The 17744-nt window shown below is 43.9% G+C and overlaps 1 protein-coding gene across 2 annotated transcripts in view; it reads left to right on the top strand.

Moving 5' to 3' along the window:
* Window positions 1-16914, top strand: part of XYLB (xylulokinase) — a 53063-nt gene extending 36149 nt beyond the window's left edge. The window contains exons 16-19 of one of the 2 annotated variants that reach the window (XM_002914643.4): window positions 4953-5011; window positions 6134-6221; window positions 8841-8935; window positions 13571-16914. In XM_002914643.4, the coding sequence (XP_002914689.1) occupies window positions 4953-5011; window positions 6134-6221; window positions 8841-8935; window positions 13571-13648 (320 nt within the window). In that variant the 3' untranslated portion in view covers window positions 13649-16914. Of the gene's footprint in view, window positions 1-870; window positions 1167-4952; window positions 5012-6133; window positions 6222-8840; window positions 8936-13570 lie in introns of those variants that run through there. The other variant, XM_034662233.1, reaches the window with a different exon arrangement.
* Window positions 16915-17744: the final 830 nt, after the last annotated feature.

Below are 17744 nucleotides of genomic sequence, written 5' to 3'. Positions count from 1 at the left end.
ACTCCCTTCTCCTGGCCCCACAGACGTTTCCACTGTTGGCACCCGAGCCTAATGGCCCTGCTGCTGCTGCTGCTGCTTCTTCTTCAAGATTTTATTTATTTATTTGAGAGAAACAGAGGGCAGGGGGAGAGCACGAACAGGGAGAGGGGGACAGGAAGAAGCAGACTCCCCACTGAGCAGGGAGCCCAATGTGGGGCTCGATCCTAGGACCCTGAGATCATGACCTGAGCCAAAGGCAGATGCTTAACCGACAGAGCCACCCAGGCACCTCCTCTTTTCTCTTTCCTTTACCTCCCATTTTCCAGTTCCAGAATGTTATTGTTTGGTGTGCATTACGCATCAATAATTATTTAAATTATACACTTGGTAGCTTTCCTTGATTACCACTATTTATTATATCGCACATCTAAGTGGTTTTGTACCTGGCTTTCATCTTTGCTTCAGGACATCCTTGACTAATTCTTGCACGTAGAGGTGGGAGTCTGGGGGATGGTCTCTGAATGAAAACAGTTTAATTTTGCCTTCACACTTAAGTACTACTTTTATAATACGTGAAATTCTGAACTCAAAGATCATATCATTTTAGAACTTTGAAAATAACATTCTGTTGTCTTCTGACTTTTAGCGTCGCCAAGAGAAGCTCATCTGAATGGTATTTTTTCCTCTGCAGAATCTTCTAGAATCTTTTCTTTCTTAGGATTTTGAAATTTCTCAACTAAAGTCTAGGTATCGGCCTTGTGCCTTCATTGTGCCAACCACCTGCTGGCCCCTTTTGCCTGAATATATCTAACTTTTTCTAGCTTGGGAAAACTTATCACATTATTTCTCCGATGACTTCTTTCCCTTCATTTTCTCTGTTCTTTTTACTAGAATCCTTAGTAGACCGGTGGTTTCCAACAGACGTGATTTTGCCCCCTAAAGGATATTTGACGATATCTGGAGACATTTTTGGTGTCACAAATGGGGAGCGCTCCTGGCCTGTCACTGGCAGAGGGATGCTGTTGCACATTCTGCGGTGTGTGCGACAGGCCCCCACAGCCAGTGATTACCCAGCCCAAATGTCGGCTGTGCCAAGCTTGAGAAACCCTGTATTATACAGACCGGTTGTTGGTTGTCTGGCCCTAATTGTGTTTTGCTTTGTTTTGCCATAGAACTTGTCATTATCAGGGGGCCGTGGCTGGCTCATTCGGAAGAGCATGCAACTCTTCATCTTGAGGTTGTGAATTCAGGCCCCATGTTGGGTGTAGAGATGACGTAAATAAATAAATAAAATTTTTAAAAAATGAACTTGTCACTATCATGCTCTATTTTTAAATGTCTCTGTTTACGGTCTGTCCTTCCTCCACTAGAATATGAGCTCTTTGAGAGGAAGACTCTTATCTGTCTTGTTAAACCATCTAATTCCTGCTTCTTAAACTACTACCAGGTGGTAACTGGGCTCTCCCTAAATACTTGTAGACTGAATAACTCTAAAAGGATAAATGAATTCTCTGTCTTCTAACTTTATTCTGTCTCTTTCCTTATCACTTTAAATCGTAGGAAATTTCCTGGATTGTATCTGTCAGGTTATTATATTAGATATGGCTGTGTTTATTCTAATTAGTTTTTCCACCTAAATGTGTTTATAATCATATATCATTTTTTAATTTTTTTCAACTCTTTCTTGTGTCCCAGTTCTTCTTCATAATGGCTTATTCTTTTTTATGGATTCTATACCCCTTCGAATACACCAGAAGATAAATATTGGAATTTTTTCAAATTTGCCCTTTTGTTGCCTGGGTTCTTTTCCTTCTAAGGTAGTCTATTCACATTGATCTTTCTCTTTTATGCCATTGTTTTTTCTCAACTGTCTTGGCTGTGGGTTCGTAGTACTGGATGCGTAACTGTTTCTCAGTGTAGACAGCAAGCCTAGGTTGCTGTTCAGGTGCAAGGTCCCTCCTCCCCGTGCCCCCCACCCCGGAGCCACCTCCCTGCCCCACCTGCCCTCTCCAGGCTGGAGAAGTAGATGGGGTGACAACAGGCAGATTTAAGTTGAAACTTGTGAGCATTGTATAAGCTTTAAAGCTGACAGGGGCTCTCCTCATGCCACAATCGGCAGGATTTTATTCTGGTTGGAAGATGAATATAGCTTATTTCTCTTGGGTGCATGTCTGTCCCTTTCCCCGTCTACCAGGCAGCTCAGTGTTACTTCAAGTTCTGATTCTCCTCAAGCCCTCCAGGCACCCTCCCCAGGTCACTACTCACTTTGGCTGGAGGGCAGTTCTTTAGCGTGAGGTCAGATGCTGCTGCTGCTGGAAACGGGGAGAGGCAGAGAGGCAGAGAGATAGAGAGCTTTCTGAAATCATTGGTCTAACTGACAGTGCACGAGGGTTCCCGCATCCCCACCAACGCTTACCATTAAGCGCCTTTGAATCCTTCGCTAATCTGAGGGATATAAACTACTATCTCAGTGTTACTTTCATTTGCGTTTTTTGTTTTTTTTTTTTCATTAATAATGATTTTGAACAGCTCTTTGTAACTTTGGTTTTTTTCCTCCGTGAATTGGCTGTTTGTATCTTTTACCATTTCCCCGTGTTGGATTTCCCATCTTTTTCTTAACGATTTGCAGGAGTTTATCATGTACTTCGAATGTTACTAGGTCCTTGTCAACTTTCTGTGTCGCAAGCATCTTCTGCCATTTGTCTGTTAACCTTATTTATAGTGTTGGCAACTGAACAAAATTTTGACTAAATTAAACCTGCCAATATTTCGTTTTAAATTTTTTGCTTTTGAGATACTGTTGAAGAGGTTTTCCCCTCTTCCAGTGCCACAGAATTTTTTTTTTTTTTTTTTACATTTTGTACTGTTCGTGGAACTTCCACATTTAGGACTCTGATCCTTCTGGAGTTCATCTTTGTGAATGTGTAAATCGGGATCCAGTTCAATTTTTTTTCCATGTGATGACCCAGTTCTCTTTTCCTCCATTACTTGTAGTGCCCTCTTTATCATTTATCAAGGTTTTTTTATATACGTGGGTCTCTCTCTGCTTCCCCTTTTCCACTCCATTGGCCAGTTGGTCTGCTCTTGGGACAAACTATTATTATGGCTTTGTAGTATGCATTAGTTGTCCAGGTCTGCATAATGAAGTACCACAGACTGGATCAATCAAACAACAGATATTTATTTTCTCACAATCCTGGAGGCTAAAAGTCTGGGATTAAGGTGTCAGCAGGGTTCGTTTTTCCCAAAGTCTCTCTCCTTGACTTGTAGATGCCTGTGTCTTCACATGGATTTCCCGCTGTGTGTCCTAATAGACTCTTCTTATAAGGACAGCAGCCATATTGTATTAGAGCCCACCTAATGGCCTCATTTCAATTACCTACCTTTTTAAACATGTATCTGTCTTTATCTCCAAATACAGTCATATTCTGAGGTACTAGGAGTTAGAACTTCAACATATAAATTTTGAGGGGACACAGTCCAGCCCAAAACATGTCTTAATATCTAATATAGCAATTCACCCCCTCACTTTTCTTTTTCTCAGTGTTGTCTTAGCCATTTATGGGTCTTTATTTTTCCATAAATATTTTATACTAAATTGATTCCATTCTTTAAAAAAAATCCAGTTAGAATTTAATTAGGTTGCATTGAATTTATAAATTAATTTGAAAAAATTGACACTTTTATAATGTTAGTTCAAATCCACCCCAATACCATGGAATATCTTTTAATTTACTTAGGTATTCCTTTTTGTGCTTTAATAACAGTTTCCATTTTTTTCCTCATAGAGACTTCTGAATTCTTTGCTAAGGTATTTCCTAGCTACATTATATTTCTGGTTGCCATTGTGAATGGTAATTTATTTTCTATCACATTTGGTAATTGATTATTGCTAGACATGCCAATGATCATTTTAAGTTGATTTTTGTGTCTGGCAACTTTTTAAAATTTAATTAGTTTGCCTATTTTTAATTTTTCTAAGTAGATAGTTTATTGTCTGTAAATAATAATGGTAGTTTTATTTATTTTCTTTCAATCCTTATACTTTTATTTATTTTTCTTGCCTTATAGGCGTGGCTAGTATAACTAGTACTATGTGACAGTGTATTGAATAGAATGAGTCTTTGTTTTGTTCCTACTATTAATTATCTATTGCTGTGTAACAAATTATTTCAAGATTTAGCAGCTTAAAACAACAATGAACATTTATTATCTTACATCTTTTCTGTGTGTCAAGAATTTGGGATTAGCATAACTCAGTAGTTCTGGCTGAGTTCTCTTCTAAGGTTGAGGTCAGTATGTCATCTGGGGCTGCATCATCTGAAGGCTTGACTTGGGCTGCAGGATCTGCTTCCCAGGTGGCCACCTCACACGGCTGTTGGCAGGAGTCCCCAAAGTGATGGATCCAAGAGAGTGATCTACAACAGAACAGGATAGAAGCCTCAATGTCCTTTATGAGCTACTCTTGGAACTCACACTCCACCATTTACACAATATCCCACGGGTCAGGAGTCAGTCTTATTGACTGTGAGAGGAAACGACGTAAACGTAAACCTATCGGGAGGCAGGGGGTCATTTGGAGGCCATTTTTTGGGGTCTGGGAGGCACACCAGTCTTCCAGAAAATACTTCTAAATGTTTCTGTTAAGAATGACGTTTGTTATAAATTTTGGATAGATGGCCTTTAATTTAAATTAAGTTCCCTTCTATTCCTGGTTTGTTGACAGATTATTTTTTTTAATGATTAAAAAAAAAAGTGAAGACAGTAAGAGATTGGTGGGGCAGCAGCCTCACAAGCAAATTACTTGTGACAAGCCTGCATGGACAGAACCAGCTTTGGATCTCTCTTGAGTCTGTGTGATAAGCAAGAGGCATTGGCCCAGTACAAGCCCTTTGTGGCTGAAGAACTCTGGAAAAGTCTTTTTTGTCTTGGGGAGATTTTTACAGCCATCAGTGTTTTCTTCTTCCTTGCAGTGCCCAAGACAAAGATTTTGGCCACTGGAGGGGCATCTCACAACAGAGATATCTTACAGGTATGTGTTGGTAGTAGGCGAAGTAGTAGGGCCTCTTCCATGTCTGTTACTTCTAAAAGCCAGACACTGTCCAATAAGGACTGCCTCTGTTCCCTCGCCTGCAGATGTTTGACAGTCAGACTATCACATCATGGGGCTCTCAGTGTCTTACTGGGACACTGAACATTTTTGGATGTAGCCTGAGGTTGTAGCCTGAGGCTGTATCAACTATTGACTTATAATATACCTGTCTTAGGTAAGATTCTCTAAAAGAAGAGCCTGAGATGAGAATTCTTCTATAAGTGGGTTGTCGAGAGAGTGCTCCCAGGAGAGAGTGAGGGATGCAGGTAGGGCCAGGGGAAATGATAAACAAGAATGTGGTTTCAGCTTCGGTTCCATCCCATAGGGAAGATCTGAAACATGAACTGTACCACAGACTTGGTTCCACCTTGGGTAAGGGGGCCAAGTGGCTAACCTGGAGAGAGGTGAGAATAACTTTCTATGAGAGGCATCCTCTGTTCAGCCAAGAGCAATTCCTTTGATGAGGGGCAGCTGTGAGCCATTAGCAGCGAAAACTCACAGCATCTGGGGGAGAGATGCACACCAGTCCAGTAATGGAATCCAAATGGGCTGTCAGTGGCATCCACCGTAATATTTCCAGTCAACTAAGACTCCCAAGTCTTTTCCATGCGAGCTCCACTCAGTAGAGGTCCTCCATTTTAAAATTATGCAATTTATTTTGGGGAGCTAAATGGAAAAATTTATCCTTATCCCTGTAAGACATGCCCTCTTAGTTTGGATTTGTTTGAACTTGTTGACATTAGTCTCTACCTCCAGTGATCTCCACCTTAATCATTTGCTAAGTATACTTTCTTAATCTTCCTCCTTGTCTTTGATAAAATGGTTAAATAGTGCAGGGACAACCTGGAGAGCTGTGGCCCTCCACTAGAGACTTCCCCCAGGTTATCCTGACTCTATTAGTATCAGGATGGCATGGCTGAGTATACTTACTTGAAGGCAGTAGGGGTGGAATGGAAGGCATCAGAAGACACATGAGGAAAGAAAGCGTAGAAAATGTGTGCCAAATATCTGTGTCCCCTCCGAGGAACAGCTTACCACAGTAAGAACTTCCGTCCTTTCCAGGTGCTTGCAGATGTGTTTGGCGCCCCAGTGTATGTCACAGACACTGCCAACTCGGCCTGTGTGGGCTCCGCATACCGAGCTTTCCATGGTAGGTCGAGGGATGGGGAACAGAGGCTTCTGGAAGAGTTGGGGCGCTGGCTGGGCTGAGGAGGATAGAAAGGGGGAGGTTGGGATGTTCCCAGTCTTTAGGGACATTGGAGTCTTGGGTTTTAGTTTCATTTTTCTCTCTCCTAGCAGGCAAGAGCCAACCCCAAACCTTCTGTTCTTTTATTCTGTACTTAAAGTTGGGGAAAGAAAAGTAGGTTCCTAACTGATTGAGGCTTGGTCATGGTCAGGCTCAGCACAGGGATATTGGGAAAGGTTGCAGGACATTCTTGAGGGCACATGGGTGTGGGTCTGGACAGCTGGTGGGCAGGAGAAGTGGATGAAGTCCAGGGCTGTCTTTTCAGGAAAGGCAGGAAGTGGAGACAAAGCTGAAGGCTTCAGAGCCAAACAGTCCAGTACCCTGGACAGCTCCATGGGGGCCCTTCACTCTGATGGAGGCCTCGCTGAAACTCGGATCTCCCCGTCTAGTTAGGTTCTCAGTGAGTGCTGCCCATGCCCACAAGGGGCCCATTTAGTCAGTTTGCCCTGTCCTCTGCCTGCTCAGACTGCTCCTCCAGCTGCCCATTTATCTCAAGGGCTCTCTTCCCTTTGGCAGCTCTATTCATGCATTTACTCTTCACTTTTTAACACACCTATTTAAACTTACATGTTTCTATCAACATTGAGAATTAATTGGGGACCAGATCCTTCTCTTAATAATTAACCTCTTACTCTTTTACTCCCCTCCCTTTCTATCTTGTCTACCTTACCCCATCTCAGGCCACCTCCTGTGTCAAGATCACTGGGTAATTTATTTCCAGATTGTGTTTTTAATTAAACTTTACATCATCTTGGCTTTTATTTGCACTTTCCTATGAATTTCTCTCTGTCTAATTCCCTATAGTTTCTTTCTCCTTTTTCTTTTCAATGATAGTTTTGTTGGACTCTACAACCTAGATAAGTTTAAGAGGGAATTCAGTAGGTGGTAATTCGGAGGCCTTACATGTCCAGCATGGGCTTTGTTTCACCCTCCAAATGAATGCTACCTTGTGGGGTGCCTGGGTGGCTCAGTCACTTAAGCATCTGACTTTGGCTTGGGTCCTGGGACCAAGCCCCACATTGGGCTTCCTGCTCAGTGGGGAGTCTGCTTCTCCCTCTCCCCCTGCTCCTCTCCACACTTGTGCTCTCCCTCCCTCTCTCTCTCTCAAATAAATGAATAATCTTTTTTCAAAAAAAAAAAAAGAATGCTACCTTGTTTGGGTGAAGGATTCTAACTTCAAAATACTTTCCCTCAGCCACCTTGAAAATACTGTTCCATAATCTTCTGGCCCTTAGTGCTGCCCACGAGAAGCCCAAGGCCCACTTTTCACTCCTCCTTCTGCTAAAGCTCGAAGGGCACTGCCCTTTAGGGACTCCACTGCTATGTGGCATTGCATTTCTTTTTTATTTTTCCTTTTCTGTGCCTATTGCGTTGCCAGAGGTTACCTGGGGCACTGCCCCACTCTGCCCTCCAAAACCAAAGCCCAAGCTAAGTCCGAGCACACTGGTCCTCACCCCGAGGTGTCTTAGCCACTTCACATCTGTTCTTCCCAGCGGTGTCCGGGCTGAGCCTCACACATAGGCGGTCTCTGAATGAGTGGACAAGGGACCAGTGTCTTTTGATTGGCCTCTCTGCTGCCCACCCCATTCCCATGCAGCTCTGACCTGAGATATCCCAGCATCTCCTTGGAAGCTGGGCCTCGTGTCTTCCCTGGGCCCTGCCTCACTTGCAGTGGTCCTGTGTTTCCCTGCCTATCTGATACTGCTTCAACTGCCTAGAAATTCCTCGCTTTCCCTGCCCACTGATGGCAGCCTTCCCTCCTTAACAGCCCTGCGCGCATTTGCTTGGGGAGTATTGATTGAGTGCCTCAGGCATGCAGGAGGTGTGCAAGGCTCCAGGCTCTTCTGGAGACCCAGTCCCTGGCTTCACAGAGCTTCTGGCTCAGCAAGGGAGAGACCTTAAATCTGTGGCCAGAAATTGCATGCAGTCTCTGAGGACAGCAGATGGTACTTAGGGATGGAGGGTCAGGGAGCCTCCAAACAAGTGACATTGTGAGCTGCAGCTTCTCTGAGAAGAGCACAGGTCCGTGAAGAGAGGAGACCGGGACACTCGACACGGTGAAAAGGCTCTGCGGTAGAAGGAATCATAAGCAGCCTGGGGTGGCTTCAGTGCAGTGAGCCATGGGGAGCGGAGCCAGGTGAGGGAGGAGAGGCAGGCAAGTCCTCCTGTCAGGCGCTGGGGGGTGGGGGGGTGGGGGGGTGTTTAGCCGCCCTGCTGTGACAGGTGCTGTCTCAGTGAGCAAGACAAACTAGGGCCTGCTGGGGTGGGGTCTGCACATCAAATTTCTCTCTTCTCTCTCTCTCTTTTTCTTTATCAGTTTTACCAAGGCACAATTTATATGACATTAAAGTCACCCAATTTTAAGTGTACAACTCAGTGATTTTTTAGTAAATTTACTGAGCTGTGCAACCATCACCATAATCCCATTTTAGAATATTTTATCACCCCAGAGATAAGATGCTATTTTCAGTTAATGTCTTCATTTGCAACATGCACTGATATGAAATGAGCTTTCCCTTCTAGGCCTTGCAGCTGGAACAGACGTGCCCTTTTCAGAGGTTGTGAAGTTAGCCCCAAATCCCAGATTAGCTGCTACCCCAACCGCAGGAGCTTCTCAGGTGAGAGACCATCAAGATTTGGTCATAGCCTTTGCATTGTGAAAATCAGCTATAGTTAACTCTTGAACAACACAGCGGTGACAGGTGCCGATCCCCTTGCAGACACAAAAATGTACATATAACTTTGACTCCTACTGTTGACCGGAAGCCTTACTGATAACATAGTCAATTAACACATATTTTATATATTGCATGCATTATATACTGTATTATTATAATCAAATAAACTAGAGAAAAGAAACTGTCAAGAAAATAATAAGCAAAATACATTTACCATCTACTCTATCGAAAAAAATCCACCTGTAAGTGGACCCACACAGTTCAAACCCGTGATGTCCAAGGTCAACTGTAGGTTCCTTTTTCGAAAAGGTAAGTTTTGCTCTGTCACTTAATGTTAAAGTTGATGTGTTCAACTAATGGGGAAATCCTACTTTTTTGTTTTTAATTGTCAAGGAAACAGCAAAAGGAGCCAGGTTGTCAACTGAAATTCACAGACATGGCTGATTTTATAGCCCCAGGGGTCAGCTAGATTGCTGGGTATATCTCCAGTGTTCCATATGCCTCTGGACGGGCCTTACAATTCACAGGTTACAGAAGGCACAGAAAGACTCTGTCACTTAAGCGTAAGACGTGCTGCGTTTCCAGCCCTCAGATCTAAAGTCTGGATCCAAGACAGGTGTACAGTTCTCCAGGCCAGGAAATCCCCGTGAAGGCAGACCCTGCTTGTTACAGCGTGGGTTCTCTGGAAAGTAGACCCTGAGATGCTGATTAGGGTGCAGGAGATTTATTGGGGTGCTCTTGAGATCTGCAACTGTGGAGGGGGAAATGAGGAGGCAGGATGGGGCAGAGGAAAGAGATGAGCCACAGGGCCATCTCTGTGGAGCCCTCAGCCAGTCCTAGAGGAAGTTCTGAAGCTGGGCTGACTCTGAACTTTAACCTAGCTGGGGTAGGGGGCCAAGCCACGATACCTCATGTCAGCCAGTGTCTGTATGCAGGCCACCCCGCAATGGGGTAAGGTGGCGCTCTCCAGCCAAAGCAATCCCCAAAGGGGGCCATCAGCTGAGGGCTGGGAGAATAAGGTCTTCATTCTTAAAGGGCAATCTGGGTGGTATGCCACAGCATACACCGCACCTGTGTTCCCGTTTGCAGCCCAGCAGCAGGGCTGCGCAGACAGGGGGCATTATTACCGATGTAGCAGGCCGCATGAGCTTCGTGCTTGCATCAGACTTCCTTGGCCCTGAAGTGCCATGGGACGATGCGGAGTGGGCCCATGGGGATACGGTGCACACACTGTGCATCACGGCTGAGTGACCCCAAGCTTAGGAAACTCCCGAGTTATAAAGGAGCTGCAGGCAGATCTGTCCAACCTTTGCCCTCGAGGGAGACATTATCTATACTAGCCTGGTCAGCAAATAAATTTCCCTCTGCCCCAGAGGACAACTCTATCTCTATCTTCCAATGCTGTTTGCTGTATAAACATTGAAAAGATAGTCTGCAACAAAAGCTGTCACCAGACATGTAGAAACAGCATGGAGAATTGTATCCCAACATATCTGGGAGCAGAAGCTCCCAGTTTCCAGGTGACCACAAAGCCCACACACGTAGGTGTCACCAAGCTTCTGTTACTTTGTCCTTATGTTGTGTGTCCTTGCCTTCAAGAGCTCAATGCAGGAGGAAGATCGCAAACTGCTATAAAGGGCCTTTGGGTTTTCATTCTTATCCTGCCTTTCCTTCACCATGTGACCTTCACATGACCTTGAGCAGCATTTCTCATCTCTGAGCCTCTCTGAGCCTGTTTCTTCATCTTTGAAGTGGGGATAACATCTGGTCCTGCCTACTTTTAACCCACTAACTGAGGCTTAAAAGGACTCCTTGACTAGAATGGCTTTATTATGTAACAAGAAGTCTGAAGGTAGTTGTGGGACTGGTCAGTGGTTCCACAGTGTCAGGGCTCTGGGTCGTAGTTCCTGCAGTTCTACAGATCAGCAGCGGACAATGGGAACATGAGAACCACCTATGTCATTTACAGTTTTCTAGTAGTCTCATTCAAAAAATAAAATAATAAAAAGTAAAAAAAATAAATGATTAACTTTAAAGATATTTTTTATCTAATCCAGTATGTCTGAAATACTGCTATTTCAACAGATAATCAATAAGAAAAATTGCTAATGTGCTATTTTGCATTCTCTTTTTTTGTATGAAGCTTTTGAAATCCGGTGTGCATTTTAGACTTGTAGCACCAGTCCCATTTCAAGTGCTCCCAGGCATGTACGACTCATGGCTACTGTGTTGGGTAGCATAGCTGTAGCTGTGCTCCCGGCGATCACAGGATGTTTGCAGCTGCTCCAAACATCCCGCTCCCCCACCCCTGTATCCTGCCGGGAGGGAGAGCATGGCGTTGGGCAGTCCCCCCTCATACACTTCTTGCTCCTCAGGGAGAGAATCTTGGTTTATTCCTCTCAACTCCCCGGCCAGACCGCCACTTGGTCATATGGTCATCCTTGGTTGTAAGAAAGTCTGGGGTAGGTTCTGGCTCTTTTGTCCTCTAGAAGGAGACCCACAAGGGAGAAGGTAGTTGGGGAAAGCTTTAGGGCAGCAGACAGTTGCACCTGTCTCCTTATCGGTAGCAAACACTCTGTGTGTGTACCACCACCTTCCCTGGCTCGCCCATGACCAAAGTCACTAAGGGCTCCTGGAACTCTGTACCCTTCAACCCAAGTGTAACCTCAGAATCCTTCGTACCACCAGATTGCAAGCAGCAACAGTCTGTCTTTGACTGTTGGTGTAATGACCTGTTGGAGGACTGGTTTGTAAACTCCTCAGGGTCAGGGGAGCGTCCTCTGTGTTCTCTCTGTGGCATGTATAACAGTGGTTGTACTCAAGTGGAAACTCAAAACTGGACCATTGTGTTCTCTCAGCTCAGCTGAATATTGCCGTTTGCTCCTGACAGAGGAGACCCAAGCTCCCCGTGAGTTCTCTGTTCTCTGTCACCTTCACGGAGCTGCCCCAGATGCACCAAGAGTGGGCCCTGGGTGCATCATCAGTTACTAGAGTACTTGACTTTGGAGCTAATTAAGCCAAATGAAGGCGTGGGATTGGCATGAGCCAGTAGTGACATTTGTGAGTCGCAAGGAAATCTCGGTCCCTTGGTCTTAAGTGCTGCTTGTCCATAAGACACCATGTGCTTACCTGAAGTCCCCGCATTTCTCAGGCAAGGCTTATAGAGTCACAGGTGAAAACAGCTTTAAAACAAAAAAAGGGAGGAAGGAAGGTTAAGAATGTGAGGTTGTGAGGGGCCCCTGGCTGGCTCAGTCGGTGGAGCATGGGACTCTTGATCTTGGGGTTGAGTTTGAGCCCCACGTTGGGTATAGAGATTATTCAAAAATAAAATATTTAAAAAAAACCTTTTCCCTTTTTGGTTTTCGCTTTTGGTTGACTACCCAGCACACTATACATATAATTTTGTAGTCTGCTTTTTTAAAAAACACTACAGCACAACATGGGTATTTATATTCTTAAAAATGAGCATACGTGTTATTTTTAATGACTGCATAATATTCTGTCTGGCTAATGAACCATAATTTATTTGTGCATTTTATATGTCTTAGAGCAGTTGCTTCTAGTTTTTTAATTACTATAATTGAAATTATGTGGGTAGAAGGTCAACAAAACCGTTTCCTGTTCTGCAGGAATTTGAATGTTAGTTAAATTTCTAGCTCTGCTTCCTTTGGAATGTCAACTGTACTACTCTGCACCATTGCTTGTGTAAAAATGGCCTTTAATTAGGGCACTGCATCTGGAGTGGGAAAAACATATAGGCCTGATGGGAAGTCATATTTAGGGCTTCCCTGAGTCCAGTGACGTCTCGTGGGCGTGTGTCTTGCCTATGGAGTTGTCATAAGAGATACTCCTGTGGGGCATGAAGTTTCAAAGCCAGGGTGGTTCTTGCACCTCTATGACGTGGATTTCATCTCCTTGCACCTGAGCTGTAACATGGGGGGGCAGGGAGACCCTTTCCTGGACACTTGTGCAAATTGCTATAAGGACCGCTATGCAGTCTTTCATGGAAGAGAAGCACCTGCCGCCACTGTACCAACAGGTATGTTTCTCCAGTGTATCCTGTTGAAGGCCAGGGTGTGGCCCATGGTAGTCTTAGGAGACTGGATGGTTAGTGGTGTCTAAGAAGACCCTTAGTAGGCCTGGCACCCTACATTTAGGACGGTTTCCATAGGAGAGCTTTGCAGAAGTAGAATAACTGGGTCAAAGGCTATGGGCATTTTCAAGCCCTTTAATACCAACATACAGTCAAGTTGATTTCCAGAAGGGTTGCACCACCAACTTCACCAGCTGTGCGACAAGACGGCATTTCCAGGGACCTTCAAGAGAATTTTTAAAAATTTTGTAGATTTGATAACAAATTTTTGGTCCTAATTTGCATTTTTTTAAAAATCTTAAACTGTAGGTTTGAGAACTGCTAGCTTTTCCTCTTTTGTGAATTGATGCTTCCTTTCTTTTGCCCAGCACAAACACTTAAATTGCAAGTAAATGGGATGCTAAATTTTAAAATTCCAAGTTGCAAAGAGATGAGAGGCACCCCTCCCTCCCCATTCTAAACTGCTCTTTCTGCCCCTCCAGGTCTACGAGGCCCTTCTCCCTCGATACGCCAAGCTTGAGCAGAGAATCCTGTCCCAGATCCGGGGGCCTCTGGAGTGAATTCCTCAGGCCCAGGCACCCCTGTTAACCCTTCCTGCCCAGGCTCACTGATCCCACTTCGAGATGTGCTTCTCCTGGACAGCAGGGATCCTCTTCCCTGTCCTAAGTGACTCTGCCTGCCCACCTGACTCCTTGCGGTGCTCCAGCCCTGCCCAGGACTACCTGAAACCCACCTTAGCACATCTTCCTCAATATAAATGCGCTGCCTCTGATTCGTGCCCTTGTGCCTGGGGCAGGAAAGCATCTGTCTTTTCCTGTCCTTTATCTCAGGAGGCAAGATAAAACAGTCAGCCTTAGATATGTCCAGTAAAAACTGTGACTTCCCCCCTTTCAAATGCAGAAATAAAGCCAATACAGGGACCTAAATCAGGAGAACAGCGGAGACAAAGCTGTCCCCCAGACCCCCACCCCAGCAATCTCTTCCCCAACTCTTCTTTGACTACTCCTCCTCAAACTGTAACCCATAGCCACCTGCCCCCCCCCCGCCGCCCGTACTGTGGGCCTGCGGTCCATCCTCCCCCACCCAACCCTGACTCCCTCAGCTGCTTTCTCCCTCCTCATTTCAGTGTTTGAAGGGCTTCCTAGTATCTTCCTTTCTTGCCTTCCCCTTGCTCACCCCTCCTTCAAGTTTTTGCCCTTCTCACCTTCCAGCATCTGCCCCCTTGTCCTCCGTGATCTCTCCTCCCACCTCATGCCCACTTTTTGTAATTCACTACCTCCCACCCAAAAAGCTTGACAGGCCTCATGACCAAGCTTCCTGTCCCCTCCTGTCGGCTCTGCCCACAGGCTGCCTGACTCCCTGGCACACCAGACCACTTGCAGAGACCTTCTCCCAGGTAGTACAAGGTAGCACCTCCCTCCTTCCATCCCTTCCTTCAGGGAGAATTTCTCTAATCTGGATTTTGTTGATTGTGTTTTCGGGGTGTCATTTAACATATCCTCTATCTTATCTGTATTTCCTATAAATTGGTGATTTGATCTAATACAGAGCTCCTTAACCTCAGTACTATTGACATTTGGGGCTGGCTAAGTTTTGGTTGTGGGAGGCAGCAGGGTCACTGGCCTCAACCCACCAGATGCCATTAGCTCGCCCTCCCCAAGTCAAGACAATCCAAAATGTCTCCAGGCATTGCCACATTATCTCCTGGTGGGGATGAGAAGGCAAAATTGCCCCCGGTTCATAACCACTGACTTAGAGGCTTGTTCTGTTACACATGTAATTATTTCCCTTTTTATGGAGGCACATATGTCTGGTTTTCTCTCATTTGGGGGATGTTCACGCCTAGTGCCATTAGTTCACTAGGGATACAATTTTGTTATTCCTCTTCATTTATTACCCAGGATTCTTCTATGTGAGAGACATTCCCTATCCAATTACCCAAAAGATCTGGGAGAGGCTAGATAAATAGATTCTTTCCTCTGTTTACCAGTTTTCAAAATAATGGGTTGATTCCCAAGCGTCCTCTAACAGCAGGTAGGTTTTTATTTTTAGTGTCAATATGATACGTTTAATATATTTTATGTATTTTAATCCATTACAGTAATTATTTCAATCCTTGCCTTCTTTTTGATAGTCATTCTCTCCAGCTTTTCTCCTGCTTTCCTGATCTTTCATTCCTCTTCTTTACTGGTAGTAATGTGCTGTGTAGTCCTTAATTATTGCTGGGCCCCAAATTTTTATCCTCATCCCTCTTTCTCTCCCATTCTGTCCTCTCTTGTTGGTTGATTTCGTCTCTTCGTGGGTTTCAACCACTATTTATATGCCAGGAACACCCAGATCTATGTTTCTATCCAGAACTCTCCTTGGATCTATCAGAATTCTCAGAAGGGTACTTCAGACTCCGCTTCTCTTCCCTTGCCTTTCCCCAAACCTCCTCTTCTCATGTTCCTGTTTCAGTGAACTGGCACCACCCTTCATCCATCCTTCACTGAAGAACCCAAACCCCAAATGCAGATGTCCTCCCCCTTTCCCATGTCAGATCAGTCACCAAGTGAGTTTGGTTATTCCTTTGTTAACTCCTAAAGCAGTTCCTTTCTCTCCTTCCCTCCTGTTTTACTTTGGACCCCTTTATTCCTTGCTCAAATTATCACAAAAGCCTAGAGATAAAGTCCAGATCTGCTTCCTGCAGAATCCCCCAAATTTTACCTCTGCTGCAGGCCCTTGCCTAAATTGGAACTTCAGTCAGAACAGATTACTTGTAGTTTCCACCCAGAGTAGAAAAATGCTGCAAACCAGGCCTGAGATCTGGTCGATTAGGCCAGTGGATAGGGAAATGTCAAAGGAAGAGGTTTAGAAAATGAGTGGGACCAGCGCATCACTTCTGAGAGAGATGAAGTCATCTTGAAAGGAAGTGGTGTCCCTAGCAGGCTTGGTGAATGAAAGGGGAAAAGAAAGCAGAAAGCTGAAGATAACAGTCTATCAATAGCAAGTCAAAGCTTCAGAAGAAAATGGACAACTTCCCCACCCCTACTACCTAGACATTACTTATTAAAGAAATTTTACAACATTGACCAACAGAAGAAGATTCTCTCGGACCATGAAACAGAGAAAGCCATTCAATCAATCCATTTCCCATTTTACTTCTGCCCCCATAAAGTTGCCTGTTATTGCAAGCATGTCAACATAAATAGCACAAGGAATTCACTGTGTATACAAATAAAGGAAGAAAATAAAGTGAGAATCATAACTTTTCAAGCTGATCAAATACTGCAAAATAAAGAGAACAAAAGAGAGTAAACTGTAACAGCCCTCCAACATGAATTCTAAAATAAATTTTGAAACAATTGTGGATATGAAAGATACCACAATTCAGAAAATTTAAAACTCAGAATAAAAATTAAAAAGCAACAGGGATATGTGAAGAGAGAAATGACGAAGCTTGGGAAACGATTTGAACAGAAAATTAAAATCATCATAGATATGAAGACAAAATTACAACATATTCAAATAAAAATAAAGATGACTACAAGTACAGTAAAGCATATAGAAGTTGGGAATGACAAAAGCTAAGACAGCAAAAAATACAGAGGAAGAGCCGAAGAGGTCCACAACGAAAATGATAGGTAAAGAAGAAGTAACATGGGCAAAAGCCACCAAAAAAGAAGACAGTGGAATTGCTTAATACTTAAAACTGCCCCAGGAGAGGGACACCTGGGGTGGCTCAGTTGGTTAAGTGTCTGCCTTCGGCTCAGGTCCCGGGATCAAGTCCTGCATCAGGCTCTCTGCTCAGCGGAGAGCCTGCTTTGCCCTCTGCCTGCCACTCCCCCCTGCTTGTGCTCTCTTTCTCTGATAAATAAATAAATAAATAAATAAATAAATAAATAAATAAATAATAAAATCTTTTTTTAAAATTGCCCCAGGAGAAATTTCTGAAAAAGCAAAAAGAAGACCTAAATCTTTGTCTTAAAGGGCCCCTTTGTTACATAGAAAAATTGACTTAAAATGATCAACTGAGATATATCCTAGCAAACTTTTAAAATTTGAAGGTGAGGGGAAAAATCCTCTAGGACAAAAGAGCTAGTCTCTTACAAAGGAAAGGTCAGGTTGGCATCAGATTTCTCAAAAAGCAAGTGGCAGTGGAGCAACATTTTCAAGAAGTATAAAGGGAAAAAAAAGGAACTAAGAATAAGTGTTTTGTATCAGCTAAGCTGTCCTTTAAGTATCAAGGATATATATAAGTCTTAATCGTATGAGAGCTCAGGAAATATTGTACTCATAACGCCTTAGGATCTTACTAAAAGATAAGCTTCAACCAACTAGGAAATGATTGGGGAACTTCAGCAAAAGGACTGATGGTGAGCATTGAGTATCTTCAGTTTCAGATCTAAAACCAGAATGAAAGAGGAGATAGGTGTGGAAGAATAGTATCAAATGATACTCTTTGAGAAGGTAGAAGTAACAATGAAAAAGAAGGGAGAGAGGAGGAGGACAGTACAAAGAGGTCTTTTTGCAAAGGCAGTATGTATGAGGCAAAGAGTTATCATTTAAAGTTGACTAAATAGTTGGGGCTTAAGTAAGGAAAAAATAAACAAAGAATTATATAAAGGTACAAAGATAATCACTAGAATAAAGATAGAAATCTCCTTCAATGCTCAA

This window comes from Ailuropoda melanoleuca, chromosome 6 (genome assembly GCF_002007445.2).
Source record: "Ailuropoda melanoleuca isolate Jingjing chromosome 6, ASM200744v2, whole genome shotgun sequence".
Classification (NCBI taxonomy): domain Eukaryota; kingdom Metazoa; phylum Chordata; class Mammalia; order Carnivora; family Ursidae; genus Ailuropoda; species Ailuropoda melanoleuca.
Note: the sequence above shows the minus strand (reverse complement) of the source record. Positions and strands in the feature narration are given on the sequence as shown.